This window comes from Sitodiplosis mosellana, unplaced genomic scaffold (assembly GCF_009176505.1).
Source record: "Sitodiplosis mosellana isolate CC-2019 unplaced genomic scaffold, AAFC_SMos_1.0 Smas_scaffold_6226, whole genome shotgun sequence".
In the NCBI taxonomy this organism is placed as follows: domain Eukaryota; kingdom Metazoa; phylum Arthropoda; class Insecta; order Diptera; family Cecidomyiidae; genus Sitodiplosis; species Sitodiplosis mosellana.
In genome coordinates, this window is record NW_022601467.1 from 8,638,512 (window position 1) to 8,657,054 (window position 18,543).

General features: G+C 35.8%; 2 protein-coding genes across 2 annotated transcripts; both read right to left on the reverse strand.

Moving 5' to 3' along the window:
• Window positions 1-521: 521 nt before the first annotated feature.
• LOC129579484 (high-affinity choline transporter 1) lies at window positions 522-14,304 on the reverse strand. The gene is made up of 8 exons (XM_055469594.1): window positions 13,069-14,304; window positions 8,071-8,379; window positions 7,241-7,504; window positions 6,706-7,134; window positions 6,291-6,612; window positions 6,161-6,203; window positions 5,640-5,981; window positions 522-5,549 (listed from the first exon to the last, which is right to left on the reverse strand). The coding sequence occupies exons 2-8, from the start codon at window positions 8,234-8,236 to the stop codon at window positions 5,340-5,342; spliced, it is 1,776 nt and encodes a 591-aa protein (XP_055325569.1). The 5' UTR covers window positions 8,237-8,379; window positions 13,069-14,304; the 3' UTR covers window positions 522-5,339.
• Window positions 14,305-15,296: 992 nt separating this feature from the next.
• Window positions 15,297-18,158, reverse strand: LOC129579483 (kanadaptin). Its single transcript, XM_055469593.1, has 4 exons — window positions 16,893-18,158; window positions 16,537-16,819; window positions 16,266-16,448; window positions 15,297-16,197 (listed from the first exon to the last, which is right to left on the reverse strand). The coding sequence occupies exons 1-4, from the start codon at window positions 17,843-17,845 to the stop codon at window positions 15,460-15,462; spliced, it is 2,157 nt and encodes a 718-aa protein (XP_055325568.1). The 5' UTR covers window positions 17,846-18,158; the 3' UTR covers window positions 15,297-15,459.
• Window positions 18,159-18,543: the final 385 nt, after the last annotated feature.

Consider the following 18,543-nt stretch of genomic DNA (forward strand, 5'->3'; position numbering starts at 1 on the left):
ATTTTGTATCGCGTACACCGCACATTCCGTGATCTTTGGCTGTGTGTTATAATCGCTGCATGACTTATGACCATTTGCTTTGTACATGTGTGTGTGTGTGTGTGTCCAACTATAGAGTCTATTTATTTTTGTTTTTCAACGACAATGCCTTCGACACAGCAGGAAAGTTATATGTAAATTGAGTGGAACGGAGAAATGTGAAGAATTGCCATCAGTCATTCGGTTGGTCAGTGTAATTTGGTGGGCATAGCTTTGCGTACATGATCCCAAATTATCGAGTTCCGTGACGACTTCCTGTTTTCCACAGCTGATGAAACCGATTGAAACGATAACAAACATTCTCATGGAATCATTTGTTACATTCACTAAATTCCATCTAGCCAACCAACCCGTCAATTAGAACAATGAATCCGTTCACCTGCTGCATGTACAAATTATGGGGTGCTAAAAGTGTGTTAGAGAGATATAGAGAAAGTGTGCGGGAATGATAGAAAAATCAATGCTTTTTTGAAGGCCGTTCGAACATTTAAATAATATTTTATATGTAAACAATATATTTTTCCATTGAATACATTCATAAACATTGTAATATTTATAATAGATATTGTAATTGTAATTGATTTCGGGGGCAAATCGTGTGTGTTTGCTCTCTGTTCTCTCTCCAACATAATCCATTTATAATATATCAGATTAAATTGAATTCGATAACATTTGTTTCTATTTTTGTTCTCTCCATTCTTTTGCTTCGGCCTTTTTTCTTTTGGTTTTTCATTGTTGATGAGTTTGAAATTGTTTGGTTTTGTTATCATGAATATTCGAAGCAAATAAAAGCAATGTTTCTTTCGTTGTCCCCGTAACAACAATTTCGTGTAACCAGTGTGGGTGTTTAATCGCTTTGATGTCTTTTTCATTTGGCAATGTGTTGTAAATTCAAATGATTTTTTTTTCTTCGATTGTTTGGTGTGCTTGTTGTGGTCGTTTTCGTTGAGTCAGGGGGAGGCCGAGGATACCCATCGATTTGCCAGAAATAGAGACACACATACATTAGTATTTTGCCATACGTAGTTGTCTGTATACAATAAATTAATATCACAATAATTATGGGGTTGTCTTCTACGAGCCAAGATGTAAATTGTGTACAAAATGTGGATGGTAGTGGTGTTGGTGGTGATTAGCTGAAAATGGGTTGTAGATAAGACGAATAACGATTAATTTCGCTCAAGAAACGCCGAATTGTGCGACACAAAGTCTCAACCAAAAAACTAATTTCGATTAATTTGTGAAAACCCAAAAAATTGTTTGCTTTTGAAATTGAGCGATATGTATGACTTTGCTATGCTTTTTGTTTCAGTAGAGATCCATTGCGTGTAGTATCATTCGATGTACTAAATACATCAAAGTGTGCAATGTTGATTCTAATTTTTTTTCTTCAATGGATTTGATAGAAGACATCTAGAAGATGATCTCATTTTAATGTCGACCAAAATATAGACTATAAGAAGAAGAATGTACGGCCAATTTACATCTCAACGGGTAGAAGTAACGTGAGTAATGTGTGCCGATTAAAGCAACTTTAACAACAAGACAAATAAATTTAATTGTTTTTTTTTCTTCTTTAAAATTGTTTGAATATATTAATCTATCATGGCCTTAGGCGAAAACTATAATTCGTAGTCGATTCTATCTCTTAAACCCAAAGATAGAATTGATAACAAACCACATTTTGATAGAGTTTCCGGGGGAAAAAATGTTACAAGGATTTTGTTTTTATCTGTTTACATCTTATTTAGGTTAAACGGAGTCACTTTTTTTTTTGTTCAATAGAGGGTTTTTTAAACATAATTTAACATTCATATAATAATTTGTATTTTGGGAGTATTTTTTTTTGGTTGTGTCTGTTTTATTTGACATGTCTTCTTTTTTTTCAAAGGTGTGTTTTTTCTCACTTTAGATTTTTTCCTCTTTTTTGACATTAAATTATTTATTAATGATATGTTTCGAATATGCTCACATTTATAGGTGTTTATGTTGTTTGTTAAATAATGATAAACTTATGTTCACTTCAATTACTTTATTGATTTTATTGATTTACTATTTTCTGAATATTAAGTTGTTGTTGTTGTGTTGTGTGTCTTTTTTTTACACTAGACTTAGTCTAAATCATTTTTAGTTTGATCATTTTGCAAATTAATGTGGGAATCAACGAGCTGTTTACTTTGGGTATTCGCTAAATATCAGCATTGAATGAGCATGGTCGAACACTATATGGAATTTAGTATGTATAGTTGTTGTTTTTCCATGCCGATCATATCAAGGTTGTATTCGGTAAGTACCGTTACCCCTTTGAAATTGTCAATAACAGCGTAAAACCAAACATAATGATAATTCGCTAGTAAATAGAGAAAAACGGCGATATTGGTATACATGTGACGTAAGCAGAAAAAAATATAATTTTCTTCTATATATTTTCATTACATTGTCCTCTCAAGTAGAATCAACAGAAACAAAAAAAAAACCGGGCACGGTGTGACGATGGCAAGGAAATCTACGCTAACAACAAGTCGCTTTCGATCGAAATTTGCCAATTTCCAATTCATCGCACACATTACTCTCTAGCATATTTGATTTTGTTCTAATTGAGACTCCTCTCAACATATACCCGTCACGCATATTTCGTTCGCAGTGTGTGTGTGTGTGTATGTGTATGTGTGTCTGTGTGAGAGAGAGACTGGTCTATGAAAAATATGAGATCATTTATTTTCAACATACAATAAACAACGTGCATGCGCCATGATTTTTTCTTGTTTTTGGTTTTTGATTAAGCATACTTTGTTCGGACACATTTGCCAAACGCGCGCACGTTCCCTATCCATCCATCCATACTCATTTACAAACACAGAATATTGCTATTTTTGAACTTAATGGCGATAAATAATCACAAACAATTCATTTCCTAACGTTTTCAGCATCATTTTTCCACTACTTGTGTGTAGGGTTTAAAAACGCGTTATTTTTTTCAGTGTTTCTTAAAAACGTTTTTTTACAGAGCCGTTATATACCGCCCAAAAAACGTTTTTTTCGTTTTTTATCGTTATTTCTGCGGTATTTTGGACTGTCAAAAAAAACACTACAGAAAAATAACGTTTTTATAACACCGTTTGCGGTATTTGTCGAAACGTTTGTAAACCCTACTTGTGTGTGTATTTGTGTGCTTTTCTTTATTTTTATTGACTTTTGTTGGGTATATTTCTCTCTTATCTATTCGTCTTCACTAAATGTTGATGAATTTGCTTGGAAGGACACAATTTGATATGCATTTGTCATGTTTATCTTAAATGTTGACGCGAATGACTGTCGTAGCGTTCGATTGTTGGTGTGTCTCATTTCTAAACTCAAGCATTCACAAGGAATACGAAGTGTCAAAGGAAAACTCACAACAAAAATCGAACGCACCGCAGTCATATTGGAAATAATTTTGAAATTTACTTTCGTTTTTTTTTTTTCATTAAATATAGATATATATATAGATACCATTTACACATAATTCTTATTAACAAATAATTATAATTGTTATGCTATAATATAATAATATATATACTCCTTGTAATTGCGATCATTCTGTTGAAAAACGATCCAAATGGCTGTATACAGGTAAATACATTTTATTTATTTGTTTTGTGTTCACTTATACAAGTGTTTCCTCCTGTCTTTGGTTGTTGTTGTTGTTTTTTAATTTTGGTTTCCTATATATAGAAATTATTTAGTTTTCTCTTGTGATTGAATAAACAGCATCTAAAATTCTAGTATATTCAGTTCTCTAGACAAGCATTCGTGGTGTCCATTATGTGTCGTACATGGTATGTTTTTGTTTTTGTTCTTGTTTTGTTTCATTTAAATAGTGTGTTGTTTACATATTCTTTTTTGTTGCATTGCTAACATCATCAATTGTTTGTTTTTTTATTGTATCTTTAATTCGCTCAAATTAATAATAAGATATATTATTCGAATGTTTTTACGAAAAACAAATTAAAACCTTTATTATACCATTTTTATCTTATTCATGTGTATGTATGTGTTTGTATGTGTGGGTGTATTTTTTTTGTAGTTATTTCTTTTTTGCAAAATATGTTCACTATACCTTATTTGTACGTTTCATTTTGTTGTTGTTTTAGTTGATCATTGTGTTCTTTTAATGGATTTTATTCGATATGTGTTTCTTTTTGTTTATTCTCATCAAATTTTGTTTTATATTATTATTATTTATTTGTTTAAATGACTAAAAATTACAATAACAACTTAGTAGAGCCACTGCTGTTGGTAAGTACTACAGACTCAAATCAATTTGCATCCTACATTTCGTTAAATCATCTACATAAAGCACCTCTTTCCATACTTATTCCGAGCAGTGGTTTTATTGTTTTTTTTTTGCTTTGTCTTGCTTTAAAACTCAAATTGAACAGAAGGAGAAAACCAAAGAGTATTATTTTTAAAAAAATATCAATTGTTTTGTAATAGATTTGATAAACGGCTTTATGCGTTTTCTCTAAAAATAAAATTCATTCGATCCATTTTTACTTCATAAGAAGATGAATGTGTCCTTTTCAGCCACCGATCCTTTTTATTTCTTCTCTTCTTTATTTTTGTATTGTTCTTTGTACATTTAAAATAGTATGCTTTGATATGTATTTGTTTCCGTTGCATCAAAATGATATGTATTCGATTAGATTTTTCTTTGTCTATCACTAGATTTAAAAATAATTGCAGATTTCCATTTTTTCTTCCCTCATTTCATTTGTAAATATTATTATTTTCATTTGTGAAACACATGTTACATATATTTAATTCAAAACAGTTTCATTTTTTTTCTTAAACATTAGATTTTTTTTTCCAGTTTTAAAACAAAAAAAAAACAAACAAATAAAAAAACTGAAATCTGTCAACTTCGATGTCGGAGATGAACTCAATAGAATTTGATAACGGCTTAGGTGAGTATTTCTCTATGTTTGTGTGTGTTTCTCTCTTCCCTATGTATACACAGGCAATGAGTCTCAAGTTGAATTCGACTATTGCCCCACTTCCCGTTGTATTCGTTCGTTTTGAACTGATTCTTTGTATTTTTTTTCTTTTCGCTAAATTTCTTCATTTCATTTGACTATATATGATTTGATGTGATAATCAATTTGAACCTGAGTGTGATTTAGATGTGTTCTATTGAGTATATATGGATCCGTTATTGCTACAAAATCAAAAGAGCTGATACATGATATGTTTATTTCGGGTTTGGAAACTTCGAAAATCGATAGAATAAATTGTTTTGGGGGTATGTAAACGAAAGCTCTTTAGAAGTTTGTGTTTCCTTCTGTAGTCGGTGGCAATGCGGCAACTCTCTTTTTCACATCTTCAACGATTTTTCGATTGCGTTCCGCTTCGGCAGCTGGTAAATCATCATCGATTTCCATGGCCGGATTGATGCGTCCATTCATCTCATCTTTTCCGGCCATTGTTGCGTAATTGCAGATCTTTGACATTGGACCAGCCATAACGTGCATCTGAAAAAGTATTGGCATTGTTGATGTGTGTGATTCCATGCTTAAGATCGAAATTTTGATTTGTGTGTAAAAACACAGTGTAAAACTCACCTGTTCGCCAACTTCAGATGGATCACCAACACGAATTGCATCGTCCGGAATATTCACCACACACCTGAAGTAATCGTATTGTGGTGCCAAACGACCAGTTTCGAACATGAATTTCGTGTATTCCGAAACACCCCACAGCGTAATCAAACTCAACAGCATAGCCATCGTTCGGAATGGAAACAGTTGACGTTGGGTCTCTTCTTCGTAGCCGGGAAAGTGAATGAGAGCTGGCAAACCGATCAATGCTTCGCCACCGGATAATCGCACCGCAAAGCCAACTATATACGCTGCCAAACTACCGTACGTGTTACAATGGTGTTTGAAATGAACAACCATCAACAGCTGAAATATATTATGAATCAAAATTCAATGAGTTCCGGAGTGTTTTGGGAAAAGTAGCCATTTAATTAAATATTTAATGGACGCTTTTTATGCTCGAAAGAACTTTATTTATTAGATTGAGCGAAAAAAAACAGCACGAAGCGGAAAACTTTAATGTTTAAATAATTTATTATGTTTACCTGTGGGAATAGGATGCAGTAAACTAAATCAGAGCACATAGACCTGATGGTGGAAAAGGTACAGTAAAAATCAATTTTAATATATACTCTACACATGAATTATGCGCAAATGATTTTTCTTTTCATTTACCATAGTCCGTAAATTGATGGGATCGTTAACGCCATGACGGTAGCTAAAACGCCTACAACACAAATTCCAATTCGCATAACCCAGATAATTTCCATTTCGGATGCATTTTGTCGGAAAATGAGACGATAGACGTTGCGCGCGAACATCGAAGCGGCTGAAAGCACCGATGAATCGGCCGATGACATGACAGCCGCCGAAACAGCGCCCAATCCAAAGAATGACACAAAGTCTGGTGTTAGATATTGCAGAACCATTGGCAAAATCATGCTCGTTTCATCGGCCGTCAGTGGATAAGGACCCGGGTAATCCGTCTCATTCCATGCTACAGAATGGATATGGCATAGAAAATTAAATATTGAGACAAGAAAAATTTGGGCCAAGGATTTAGATTGGGGCGTATAGAGAAAATACATACGTGTTGCTTTAGCAATAGCTCCAATCATAACCGGTGGGATGGCCATTAGAATACAACCAAATGCGGCAACATACGATAGGAGTTGAGCTCGTCCGGCAGTTTTACTCGATAGCACCCGTTGGAAATACACTTGCCATGGGATGCCACCAAAAATGAGCAACAAACCATAGTCAATATAAAACCACTGCTCTTTCGGATCAACTTCGCCAATCCAATCGACCTCCATGGAACTCAAACTTTTGACATGATCATTGGCCCATGCAAATGGAATGCACATCCACAGACCCACAAATATACAGAACAATTGAATGACATCGGTATAGGCAACGGAATACAAGCCACCGAACAGCGTATAGAATACGGCAATCATTGCCGATAAAATGACCGACGTATGATGATCCATGTCGATAATAACAGCAAGTGTAGCACCTAATTCATTTTGTCGTCGGATTTTTATTGTTGTACGAAATGGGCAAATTAAGAAACAAATTAATGTCGAAAAATTAGACAGTGATGAGACAACACAAACACTTACCCAGTGCCGCTAAAATACCAGCCGCCCAAAATACTTCACCGCATAGCGCTGGCAAAAATAGCAAACCGCCCATTCGTTCGCCGAATAAATCCTGTAATGGATCCAACATCGTGATGTAACCTTGTTTTCGCATCGGATTTGCAAAGAATATGCCACCAAAGACCAAGCTCAATGCATAACCGAATGGTGCTTGACACCAAACCAAGCCAGACGTATAAATTGCCTCAGCCGTACCGTTGATATAACCACCACCGACCCAAGTTGCTACAAAAATAAATGCGAAATGGTCACAAACCAAGAGACAGAGCACATTGCAATTCAAGTTGGTGAAATTTATTTGTTGAAACTCAAGAAGTGAAAATAAAAATTGTATCCATTTATTTGTGTGTGTGTCGCTGTTGTTTGCATTGTCAATTATTTAACATGTATACGCTCTTCTGATATTGCGAAAGGTTTTTCGTTTGTTCCAATGAAAATTTCAATGTTCGCAATCTCCATGCATCGTTGTCACCTCCCACCAAAGTAACCATAAGAGGATAATGTAAATATTTGTAGTACTTCATTTGCTTTGGCACAAATGGATTCATGCACACATATTGTGAACAGTTCAACTTCAAACAGAATCAATTACATTAATGTGTTGCTCTTTCTCTTGACTGAATCCGAACGGAAAATGTCCATTTATTTTCGATGTCAAACAGGCAGACTACATTGAAAATTATTCAGAAGTTCCAATCCGTTTGGCTGCCCATTTGCTCTCCATCCTGTCGTCTAATTTGTCGAAGTGGAAATGCATTTTTAATTTTGAGCTGCAAATGAAATGAAATTACCTGTCATGGTGAAGATGCCGACAAACAAACCGATCGAACGACCAGCCAACATAACCTCTTCCTCCGAATCATTTCCTTCTTCCTTTTTTCGACCAGCCCATATTCCAACAGCCAAAATAAGTAGATAAAATAGGACGATACTCACGACGCCAGCTAAATTAATCATGTTTACGGCAGTTTGGTGAAGCTTCTCTGATTTTAAAAACACTAATTTGTTATAGGTTCTCTACGAATTGATGTACCGCCACGAAATCGATGGGGTGAAAAACCAACGTATCGTGACACTCTATTATTGCGATCGTCCGAAACCTGTGAATACATTTGGAAAGACAGAAAGCGAACGGATAATAAAATATGTTATTGTAACGATTCAATTGGCCTTCAGATGGGGCAAATTATTATGTACGCAGCACAACGGGAAGCAAAGGAATAAATATGAAGCAAACAGCCGAAGTTTATGCTTCATTTGCAATTTTCTATCGTAATTACATTTTGGTTAGTACACTGCGACCAACACACAATGGCGTACACATTGTGTTCCCATTTCAACGTCACATTATTATGGAACAATGTGTAGCCGTTATTGTGATGACGTTCGAAGCAGCTTTTTGGTTTATCGGATTTAGCGGGGATTACAAGGAAGAGAGACAGCATTGTGTCATTCAATCCACAAATCCTCAACAAAACTGAAACTTCTTCTTCAACTTCAAAAGCTTTTATTTTCTGCTCAACACAATCAGAAGAGACCACTTCAGCGAAACCAAATTCAAAAAAAAAAAAATGAATGAAACTTTGTTATCGCTTCGGAATGAAAGTTCTTCTATCCAAAGTTTATGGAGTTTTTTCACCTCACGGGATTTTCAAGTAGGTGATTTTTATTTCACATCGCCTGAAAGTCAAGTCACACAGAGTTTAGTTTATATATTTTTCTGTGCTAGAATGCATAAAACTATAACAGGTACTTTAATTAATATTTCAAAGGAGAAGTCAACTGGCGGAAAATGTCACTTGTGCATATTAGAAAAGGGGCAATCGTGTTGAACGCAGTTTTTTTTGCTTCTACAGCTGCTGCTACCTGAGAAACGATTCGAAATTCAAATGAATGTGGTTAAACGCCACTTTCGTTCTTGGAAATGCCCTAATCCATTGAATTGATTATTCGAGTGACATTATTTTTTGTTTCCTTTTTCGCATAATTTCGCGATTGCAAGAGCGTAAGAATTTCAAACAGAATTGTGTTGCCCATTCGAATCAAAAGGAGTCTTTGAAATTCAACTAACACAAAAGTAAGTACACTAATGTTGTGGTCCTTCCTCTTTGGATTATACACAATTCATCCCATTGTTGAGCGTCATATGTTTTTCATTCGATCGTACAAAGATTCATCTTTGCCGTGGGCTTTGAACAGAAAAATAAACCAGCTTTATTAAGTCATTTTCGAAACAGCGGTCGCTATGATTCTGTCCTTTACTTCTCCATTTCACGTGTATTCAATTTCAATTATAAATTCTTGACTCTACACCGTTAACAAATGTAAACATGTATATAGTATTTAACGGAAAAGTTTGTTCATTACTTTGGTCATTAAAACCAATGTCATCACTATTTGATCAACTAAAATTAATTGAATCGTCGACGAGAGGAAGATAAAAAACCACTAGCCAAATTGAAACGCATTTTTATTATTACTCACTAAAAATAGCATCTTAAATGAGTTATGACGACGTTACGTTAATTTCACATCAATTTATTTCAGATCAAAACAATATGTTTGTGGACAAAGTGAATTGGAATTGTTACCATTGGAACTAATTAATAGCTGTGACATCGGTTTATCTATCGAGCTTTAAATTTGTTTTATCGTAGTGTCATTCTCTCTCTCTCTCTCTCTCTCTCTCTCTCTCTCTTTCTCGCTGTATACGACGTGTAACACACTACACATTCCAAATTTGTGTATAGAATCTGCCCGGTGAAAATGTCTTAACGGTATATGGTTATTTTCGTCTGATGCGCCATCGATTTCCACTTAATGTGTTTGCTACGACAACGTTCATTATCCCATCACACTCATTTTGCGCTCTCTTGCTCCCTCTCTCGCTTTATGTTTACTATCCGACATTTTCTACGCACGCAAATAGTTTTTTTTTTCGTTCAACGTCATCGTCGTTGCCGCTTTGGAGCAGTTTTCATCGTCGTCATCGTCGAATGACATTCGACGGCTAAATGATTTAGTGCGTTGATTTAGACGCGATTATTGTGCAAATTTTTTTGCGGCAATGGCAAACGAGCAATCGACAGCATTAAATTTAACCAAATAAGAAGAAAAACCATTATTGAGTTGCTGTAGGTAGCGAAATCGAGTGTGATTTGATACGGGTTGAAGTATAACATTGTTATTTCTGGCAAATTTACAGAATTTCCCAATGAAGATGATATTAGCCGTTGCGCAAGCGATAGTGTAAATGTGTGTTTGGTAGAGTGGATGGGGGCGGTTTTTTTTGGCTTTTCGTTTCGGCTTTGTGCGCATTGATTTTTTTTTCTATGGTAATCATAACACATAACATTTACATTCTCGGCATGACCTCTGCGCTCGGTGTTTAAAAAAACGAATAACGAAAGCAATTGGTCAATGATGGTTTGAGTTCTCTATTATGTGTATGTGTGTGCCTCGATCGCTGTCTCATTCCGTCAAATTCAATGCTGCAAGGATGAATAATTGATGAATGTGTTTATTTTTAAATGTAGCCTGTATTATCGAGTAAAAAAGCTTCGTTCGAATCCAATGTATAGAAGAGCTTATCAAAACAAAAAAGGAAAGACGTGAAACAAAAAAAATCGAAGCGACGAAGAAAAAACAAGAGAATGGAATAACAAAATTTCGCTTGTCACGCACAAATGCATGTCTTCAAATTCACCGCCAACATACGATCCAATGCTAACATTCCGAATTGGTATCGACTTTCACATGTCTATGTAAAGATTATGACATTCAGGTGGGTATATTCACGTTATGTGTGTCTCTCTCCCTCTCTTTGTGATATAGCGTCCGTCTGTATGTGTGTGAGTAAGTGAGTGTGTATCCGTGTGAAAAGTTGGCTTTAGACCAACAAAAGCTCAACCAAAAATGCTAATAGTTCACAAATCTTTGTAAATTATGCATAAAATGAAGAAAAAAAGACAAACTCAATAAATTCCACTTGGAGAATGACAAAGAAAGAAAGGAAAAACACGCACACTAACAACATTATTACCCATTTCAAATGATTGTGGATGGTAAAGGGCATGATATTGTACTTTATTATGTAGATACCACAGAAAAAAAAACCACCCCCGATCTCAAATTCAAGTTGTCACATTGGTTTTGCCATCACAAAGTGAACGGAAAACCCAGAGAGAGAGAGAGAGAGAGATCGAGAGAGAGAGAGCCGTGTGCGTAAGAAAGCTTCAGACATGGAGCGTTCGACGGACGAATATGCGATGATATACATATGTTTTTATTGATTAATAATTTTGGTACGAAGAGAAACAACATTGAAAGTTCCGACACGAATACACCACACCAACCAACGCGCTGCTCAGTACTCACTCACTCACTCACTCAACAGAATATAAAACATACACAAGCACATACACATTACGAGCGCGTTGCTTGTAATGTCATCATCATCATTGCCATTGGAATGTCGTTGTTCATTGGAAAGAAAGCTTCTTGGCCAGCCCATCACACAGTGCGTTGGTCGGAAAGGATCGGATAATAGATCTTCTTCTTAGGAAAGAACTTTTTTATTCAGCAACATTTCGGTTTTCTTCGTTCATCATTCGTTTTTCTTTTGATAGTATTGATTTGCGACCAACTGCTTGTGCTGCTTTTCATTGAAATCAGAAAATAGTCAGAAGTTTTTCAAACAAATCTTGATTTTATGAAAAATATATGAATCGATTGAGATAATGGGAGGCTGTGCTGTGTGTCATGGGAAAATGAGATAGCGAATACACTCACAGCGTGTTCATTTGTTCATTCGTTCATTTGTTGATATTACGATGTCATCAGGATCATGATTAGAGTTGTTTCACTCTTGAGAACTTAGAAAGCTTGAAACAAAATTGAAATTAGACACACATTTCTCTCCCATTATTTTCAAGCTTCGACTGGAAATACGTTTATACACACCATTTTGTCGGTGATGAAGCATGTTATATTAAGAGAGAAAGAAGAATACAAGAATATAGCACTGAAGAGCCCTTTGCCAATGTAATGGAAATGTAACGTATTGGCCTCAAAAATATGTAACTAGCGGCATGCGCAGAAGCGCCACCATTTATTCGAGATGAAAAGTGTACTTAGTATGTATTATCCAGTTCTCCATTCATTTTTCAGCATGTAAAATGCTTTTAATGGCATTCCTCTTAGTATTGTGTGTGTGTGTGTGTCTGTGTGTGTCAGTGTTTGTGGCAGGTATATGTAGGTTTCACGATTACGATTAAGCGGATAGTATTACAGTTGTCTGTGCGCTGCTCCAATTAACATGACAGAGTTTATTTACTGTTATACAGTAGCAGCAGAAGCAGCCATGTTAACATTGGCCGAAAATTCCAAAATTGGTATTACGTGTAGGTACCGCGCGCCGAACACATGAACAATACCCGTCGAATCGAATGCCGATCGTTGAATGGCAAATTGTTCGCGCAATCTCGATTAAATTCGCCGAGACAGCGAAAAGACATTTAATAAAATTCAAAATATACAGTGATCCGGACAAAGATAGATATAGAATATTGCATATTAATCTATGACTCGTGTCTTAATGCAAACGACATTAATCGCTGCTTGATGTAAATAATTCAGGTGGAAATGGCAAAATGGAATTGAAGCTTTCATTTTTCGGTCGTTTCATTTCATTTTGAACGAATGGTCTGATGTTTGCTATTTGCTTCTTGTGTGTTACGTAATCACCAACAAATCGAAATCAAAACATACAAATATCTCTCTATACTCACCGAATCGATATTGAAAAGCTATACACACTGCCGATAGTCGGGAGTTAATAGTAATATGGTTGGATGATTTTTTGATTGAATTCCAAAGCGAAAATCCTTTTTTCTCTCTCTCTCTCTCTTTCTCTAAACCATTTTCATTTTTATGATTAGTTCAAAATTCTTTTTTTTATGGTGTTTTTTTCTTCGTTTTTATTACATGTTGGATGTCAGATAGATAGAGAAATAGAGTTCTATTTTTGATATTTACTAGGTTTTGAATAAGTTTTCTCGAAATTAATCACCTCGCGAATGATAAATATCAACACTGTACACTTGTTGTTTTCATCAAATGGAAATAGGCATTTGTAAATGTGATTCGTTCCAAAAGGTGTAAAATTGTTATCGATGTTCGACGTATCAATTGACTGATCGTTCTTAAGCAATTCGTTCAGTGGAATAGAAAATCAGTGTTCAACCATAAATAATCGGAAGGATATTCTTGTAATGTTTAGATCATGCAACGTTCCAGAGATGTTCTCGATTCTCTCCCTTGTTCTTGTATCTAGGCAATGATCTGCTCCTGGAGAAATGATGTAGTTGATGTTGTTATCGCCGCAACTGAGCAAGATTGCGTTCGCATTTGATCGAACTTCGTTGAATGGATGATTACACGCTAACACAACAACACTCACAATTCACGGTCTCTGGCAGAAGAAAAACCATCAATGAATGATGTTGATATTGGTGGTATTGGTACTGATGAAACAGCTATCTCCCCAACGCAAGGATGTTTTTTGTGAGGGACTGTTTCTTGTTCTAAAATGTAGCCGACACATGTGCGATTGCTAAGCGCTTAGCTTGAAAGTGGCTTCTTTCAAGCATTTAAATTGATCTCAAATTTATTGTTTTACCAGAGAGAAAGGTGAATTTATACTGTTCGCGTTTTGCCTCGATAATGCGAATTTTACGAGTATTTGTTGATTTTCGCTTGAATTCAATGATGCTGTTTAGTCGAATAGCTGGTGTAACTTTGTTATTATTTTCGTTATTTTATGATAACAAACACAAAATCAGTTTAAAATTTTCTTTCGTTATTATCAACGGAATATTATTGAGGTTGTAGAATATTAGGAAAGCTATTGTCGTATCGTGTATTTTTTTTAACCGTTAATTTATTTTTTTCTCGATTTCAACTGTCTTCGGTTGAAGGAATATGCGCTTTTGGTCGACGACCTAGCTGCGTTAAAGGTGAAAATGAGACTAAAAGCAAAGGAAAAGCGATTTCCATGCTGCACACACACATTCAACGGTGCGTGCACAAGTATGAGACTGTGTATGGGGTACACAGGGGAAATATTGATCCGAAGAAAAAAAATGTTTTGTGACGTAAAACCGTTTCTATTGGTCTGATAAATGTGTACTGTGGCCATAATGGTATATACAATAAAACTCCCACTTTCGATGCAGAACACCATGGGGCATACAGAGGGTTAGAGGGAAAGAGCAAACATAGTGAGATATATATGGAGAGATAATGTTTAACACAGTAAGGAACAGCAACAAAAAGCGAATGAAAAGAATATGTTAAACGCAAAACGAGCTTACAAGTTTTCCCATGGAAAGAGGACAGCATACGAATAAAGAAAGAAAGAAAGCAATCATGGCTTTTGATTACACACAAACGATTCATACTCGAAACAGTTTGTCAATGAATTCGAAACTCATACTCACACACGTTTGTGAGGTCGTGTGCTACAATGAAATCGTATTATTTGCAATTCGATTTTCTTTTGATGATTTTTATTCAGTTGCAGCAAACATATAGTTTCGAGTATGGAATGTTAGCTGATGAATCGCGCAGACAATATAACAACAACGACGACGACGACGACGAATGATCAAATTCACGATGGGAACACACTGCTTTTTCCAGCAACGGTAGCAAGGCTCAATCCCAAAGCTATTATGTGAAGCGAGGAACCAAACAGAATAGAACAAAAAAGGAGGAATCAACACAAAAACCGAACAATTTCACTTTCTACAGCTATCGATTCGCGCTACTACGCACTTTAGCCAAGACAGTCATTTTCGAATTATGCGAATCGCATACTCAATCCTCAGTGCTATTTTTAGAAATATTCATTGTGAGTTCATGGAATGAAATATGTCATTGGATTATTTGGGACTTTCACTCTTTATTACGCGTGAATGAGAACCCTTAGCTAGTTTAATTAAAAAACAACAAACTCTTACATTGGACATGATTTGGCATATATTTTCTGCACATTTTCATAATTATTTTTTTCGTTCTTCTGCTTATGGCCTAGATGTAAAAAACAACAAAAACAAAAACATCAATCGAGTAACACGTCTGATTTGCAAATGCATAATTAATTAGAATGAAGGTGACTCTTAGTAGCCGTATTTTGAATTCAAGTCAGTAATACCGTCACCTTTTTGATCCGAAGGTGGAACCCAGCCGGAATATTTCTGTGGAGATGTGTCTTCTTCGGTGTCATCAATATCAATTTGTTGACGTGCTTTATTGCGACTCCGATTTTTGTTTCTATTTTTGGTACTACTAGCCGGCGGTTGCGGATCGTTTTTCGCCATCCGTTCCACAGTGCAGTGTAGTGGTTGACTCGGAGTAGGCTTGTGATGGTCAGTGTCACTACTAATTTTGGATGGTGATAATTTTTTCTCATCTATTATTTGTCGCTCTTTTGTCTCGGGGGACTCCTCAGTCGTTGTCGCATCGGCAGACTTTTTTATTTCTTCATCACAGTTCGTTGCTACCTTTGGTGCTTCGGCAATAGCAATTTCATTTGCTGCCCCTTCACACACACTCTTAGTGGTTTGCTTAGATGGTTTCGTATCATTTTCATCTTCATCAAACTCTTCTATTTTTTCACCTTCGTCAACTTTGTTTCCACTTGGTTTTTTCTGTTTCGTGGTCGTAGCTTGTTGTTTCAGCCTGTCGAAACCGAACGTTTTCTTTTTGCCAAACAGTGGAAGCTCAAATTTCTTTTTCGCCTGTAACCCATCTGATTTTGTCACATCACTTTTCAGCGGTGGCAAGTCTATTGGTCGCGCTATGTTGATGAGTTTCTTCACTTTTTGAATGTCGGCCTTTATGCGCAGCAGTTCAAACTAAAGAGAAAAGAAATGATTTCGTTAGAAATGATGATGAGCACAGATATGTTTTAGATTAGTCTTACTTTGCATTTTCGAACATCAGCTTTATCCATTTGTTTTTCACTAGATAGCCCGGACATGAAATCATCCAAATCGTCCACATCCATTGCGTCTTTTTCTTTTGATGCTTTCTCCATCTGTTGATACCGTTCGATTCGCTTCTCTGTGTCTTCCAGTTGTGTCTGCATTTTTTTCTCTTCCTCCAACTAAAATGTTATTGACAAAATATTCAAATTTCTATGTAAATTTTTGAATAAATATGGAATATTTTGCATTTCTTGAAGTAGAACCAACCAGTTGCTCATATGATAATGTAACGCTTTCTTCAGAGCCTGCCTTTCGTCGGCGTTTCTCTTCAGCCTCTGTGGTTCGGTCGTAGAATTCATCATCGTCGTCATCGGACGATTCGACTTTACGTTTTCGTGGCTCATGTTTGGCTTGTCGCAGTAAGTCGTTTCGATCCAGAATTCGACACGCTTCCAATGCACACTGCAAAACGCATTCCTTTTTCTTGCCTTTATGTGTGAATTCGGCAGTAATGCTTCGGCCAATTGAGTCAGTTATAGGGAGTTCGACTCTGAAATTATGAGCAGAAATAGTGATGAAATTAGATTTGATTTGAAAAGAAATCTACATGAATTTTAACTAACCTGCATGTGTATGTGCCATTTGACACTTCATCGACTTTGTAATCCAAATTGAGACCTTCGCGTTCGAAAAATCCACGCAATGTTTTCTTTGGATCTTGCAAAAACAGCTCTTCGTTATTGGTTGACGCGAATGGATTGTGTGAGAGATCAGTTTCCTCATCGGCATCTTCAGTCATTCCCCAGCTAATACCCGCCTCTTCTTTCTTTTTCTCCTCTTCCTCGCGTTTTTGTTGTTCTTCTTGGATTTTTTTCAATTTTAGCTCTTTCATTTCGGTGATTGTCAATTCTGATTCCGCTTCTTCATCAAAACCAGGCCCTTGCAAAATATAGTTGCGTGTGCTTGCTCCGAATTTCAGCATATAACCAACTCGAAGACGAACATACGTTTTTGGCGGTACTTTCATTTTGTTCACAAACGAACCGTGCGTACTGTTCAAATCGTACAAATACCAGCCTTTTTCGATTTTTGGCTTTTGCACTGTTGAATCCATTGCGTTTAAATTATCGCCATCATCGTCGTCGTCACTGTTATTGCTGTCATTGTTGGCTTTGTTAACCACTTCGGGTCGGTACTGCAACACCGCATGATATCTTGAAATCGTCGGATGAGCCATAACAATACCATTATTCGGTAGTTTTCCGATGGTCCAAAATGCTTTTGTTTGTAAATGTTTGATCTCTTCAACGATTTGACCGCTTTTTAGCACTTCAAAACCGTATGTCAAACTGGAGTCGGGTGCCTGTGACCATTTTGGCTCCACGTAAGGGCATTTCGGTGCTGGTGTTTTTACCGGATTTGATTCGACTTTCGCGCTTTCTGGTTCTTCTGTCGCTGCCACGGCTGGTGTTGCTGTTTCTTCTTTTGGCTCAACGGTATCGATGGTTTCAGCTTTCTTTGCCACCGCTTTTGATTTCGGCTCAATTGAAAAGGGTACTTTAAATTCGTTGTCCATGATTAAAAAAAAACAAGAAAATTTGTATGAAAACAGCAATTAAAATCAAACGTCTTAAAATGTTTACACTAATACGTTTCGAGTGACTGTTCGTAATTGATGCTTTTCGAAATTAAGGTTATGAACCAGTTACAATACTAAGCTAATATTTCCGTTATGAATATTAAAGTGAATGTCGAGAAAAAAAAACAAATGCAATTTATTTCGATTTGATTTTATTTTTACCAAAGCATTTTATTTAAGAAAAAAAATGCATTTGAAAATAAGGCATAGAAGAAAAGAATTATGCGAATGTTTCCGATTGTAACATGAGAACGAGCCATTACGATTGTACGTATGTACTAAAAGTGGTCCGATTCGAAGCCATTTCGAAATGTCAAAAGTGTTGACACAACTCGCAAATGCTAACTATCGCGTCATCTTTTAGTTTTACCCGAGGAGAAACGGTATAGCGTCTATTCCGTGTGACTATTATCATTCACTCATTCATTCGTCGTCTGTGCGTGTGTAAGAAACACTTTGAAAAAAGAGAAAAATATATATTTAAAGAAATTAAATAATATATTATATATACATAAACGGTAGCAAAAAGTTTTTGTGGAAAATAAAAATTATAAGTCTTCTTTTTTCTCAACAACAAAATCCCAATTTGTTGAAAATCAGACAAAGAACATTTTCATTAGCAAAGAAATTACTTT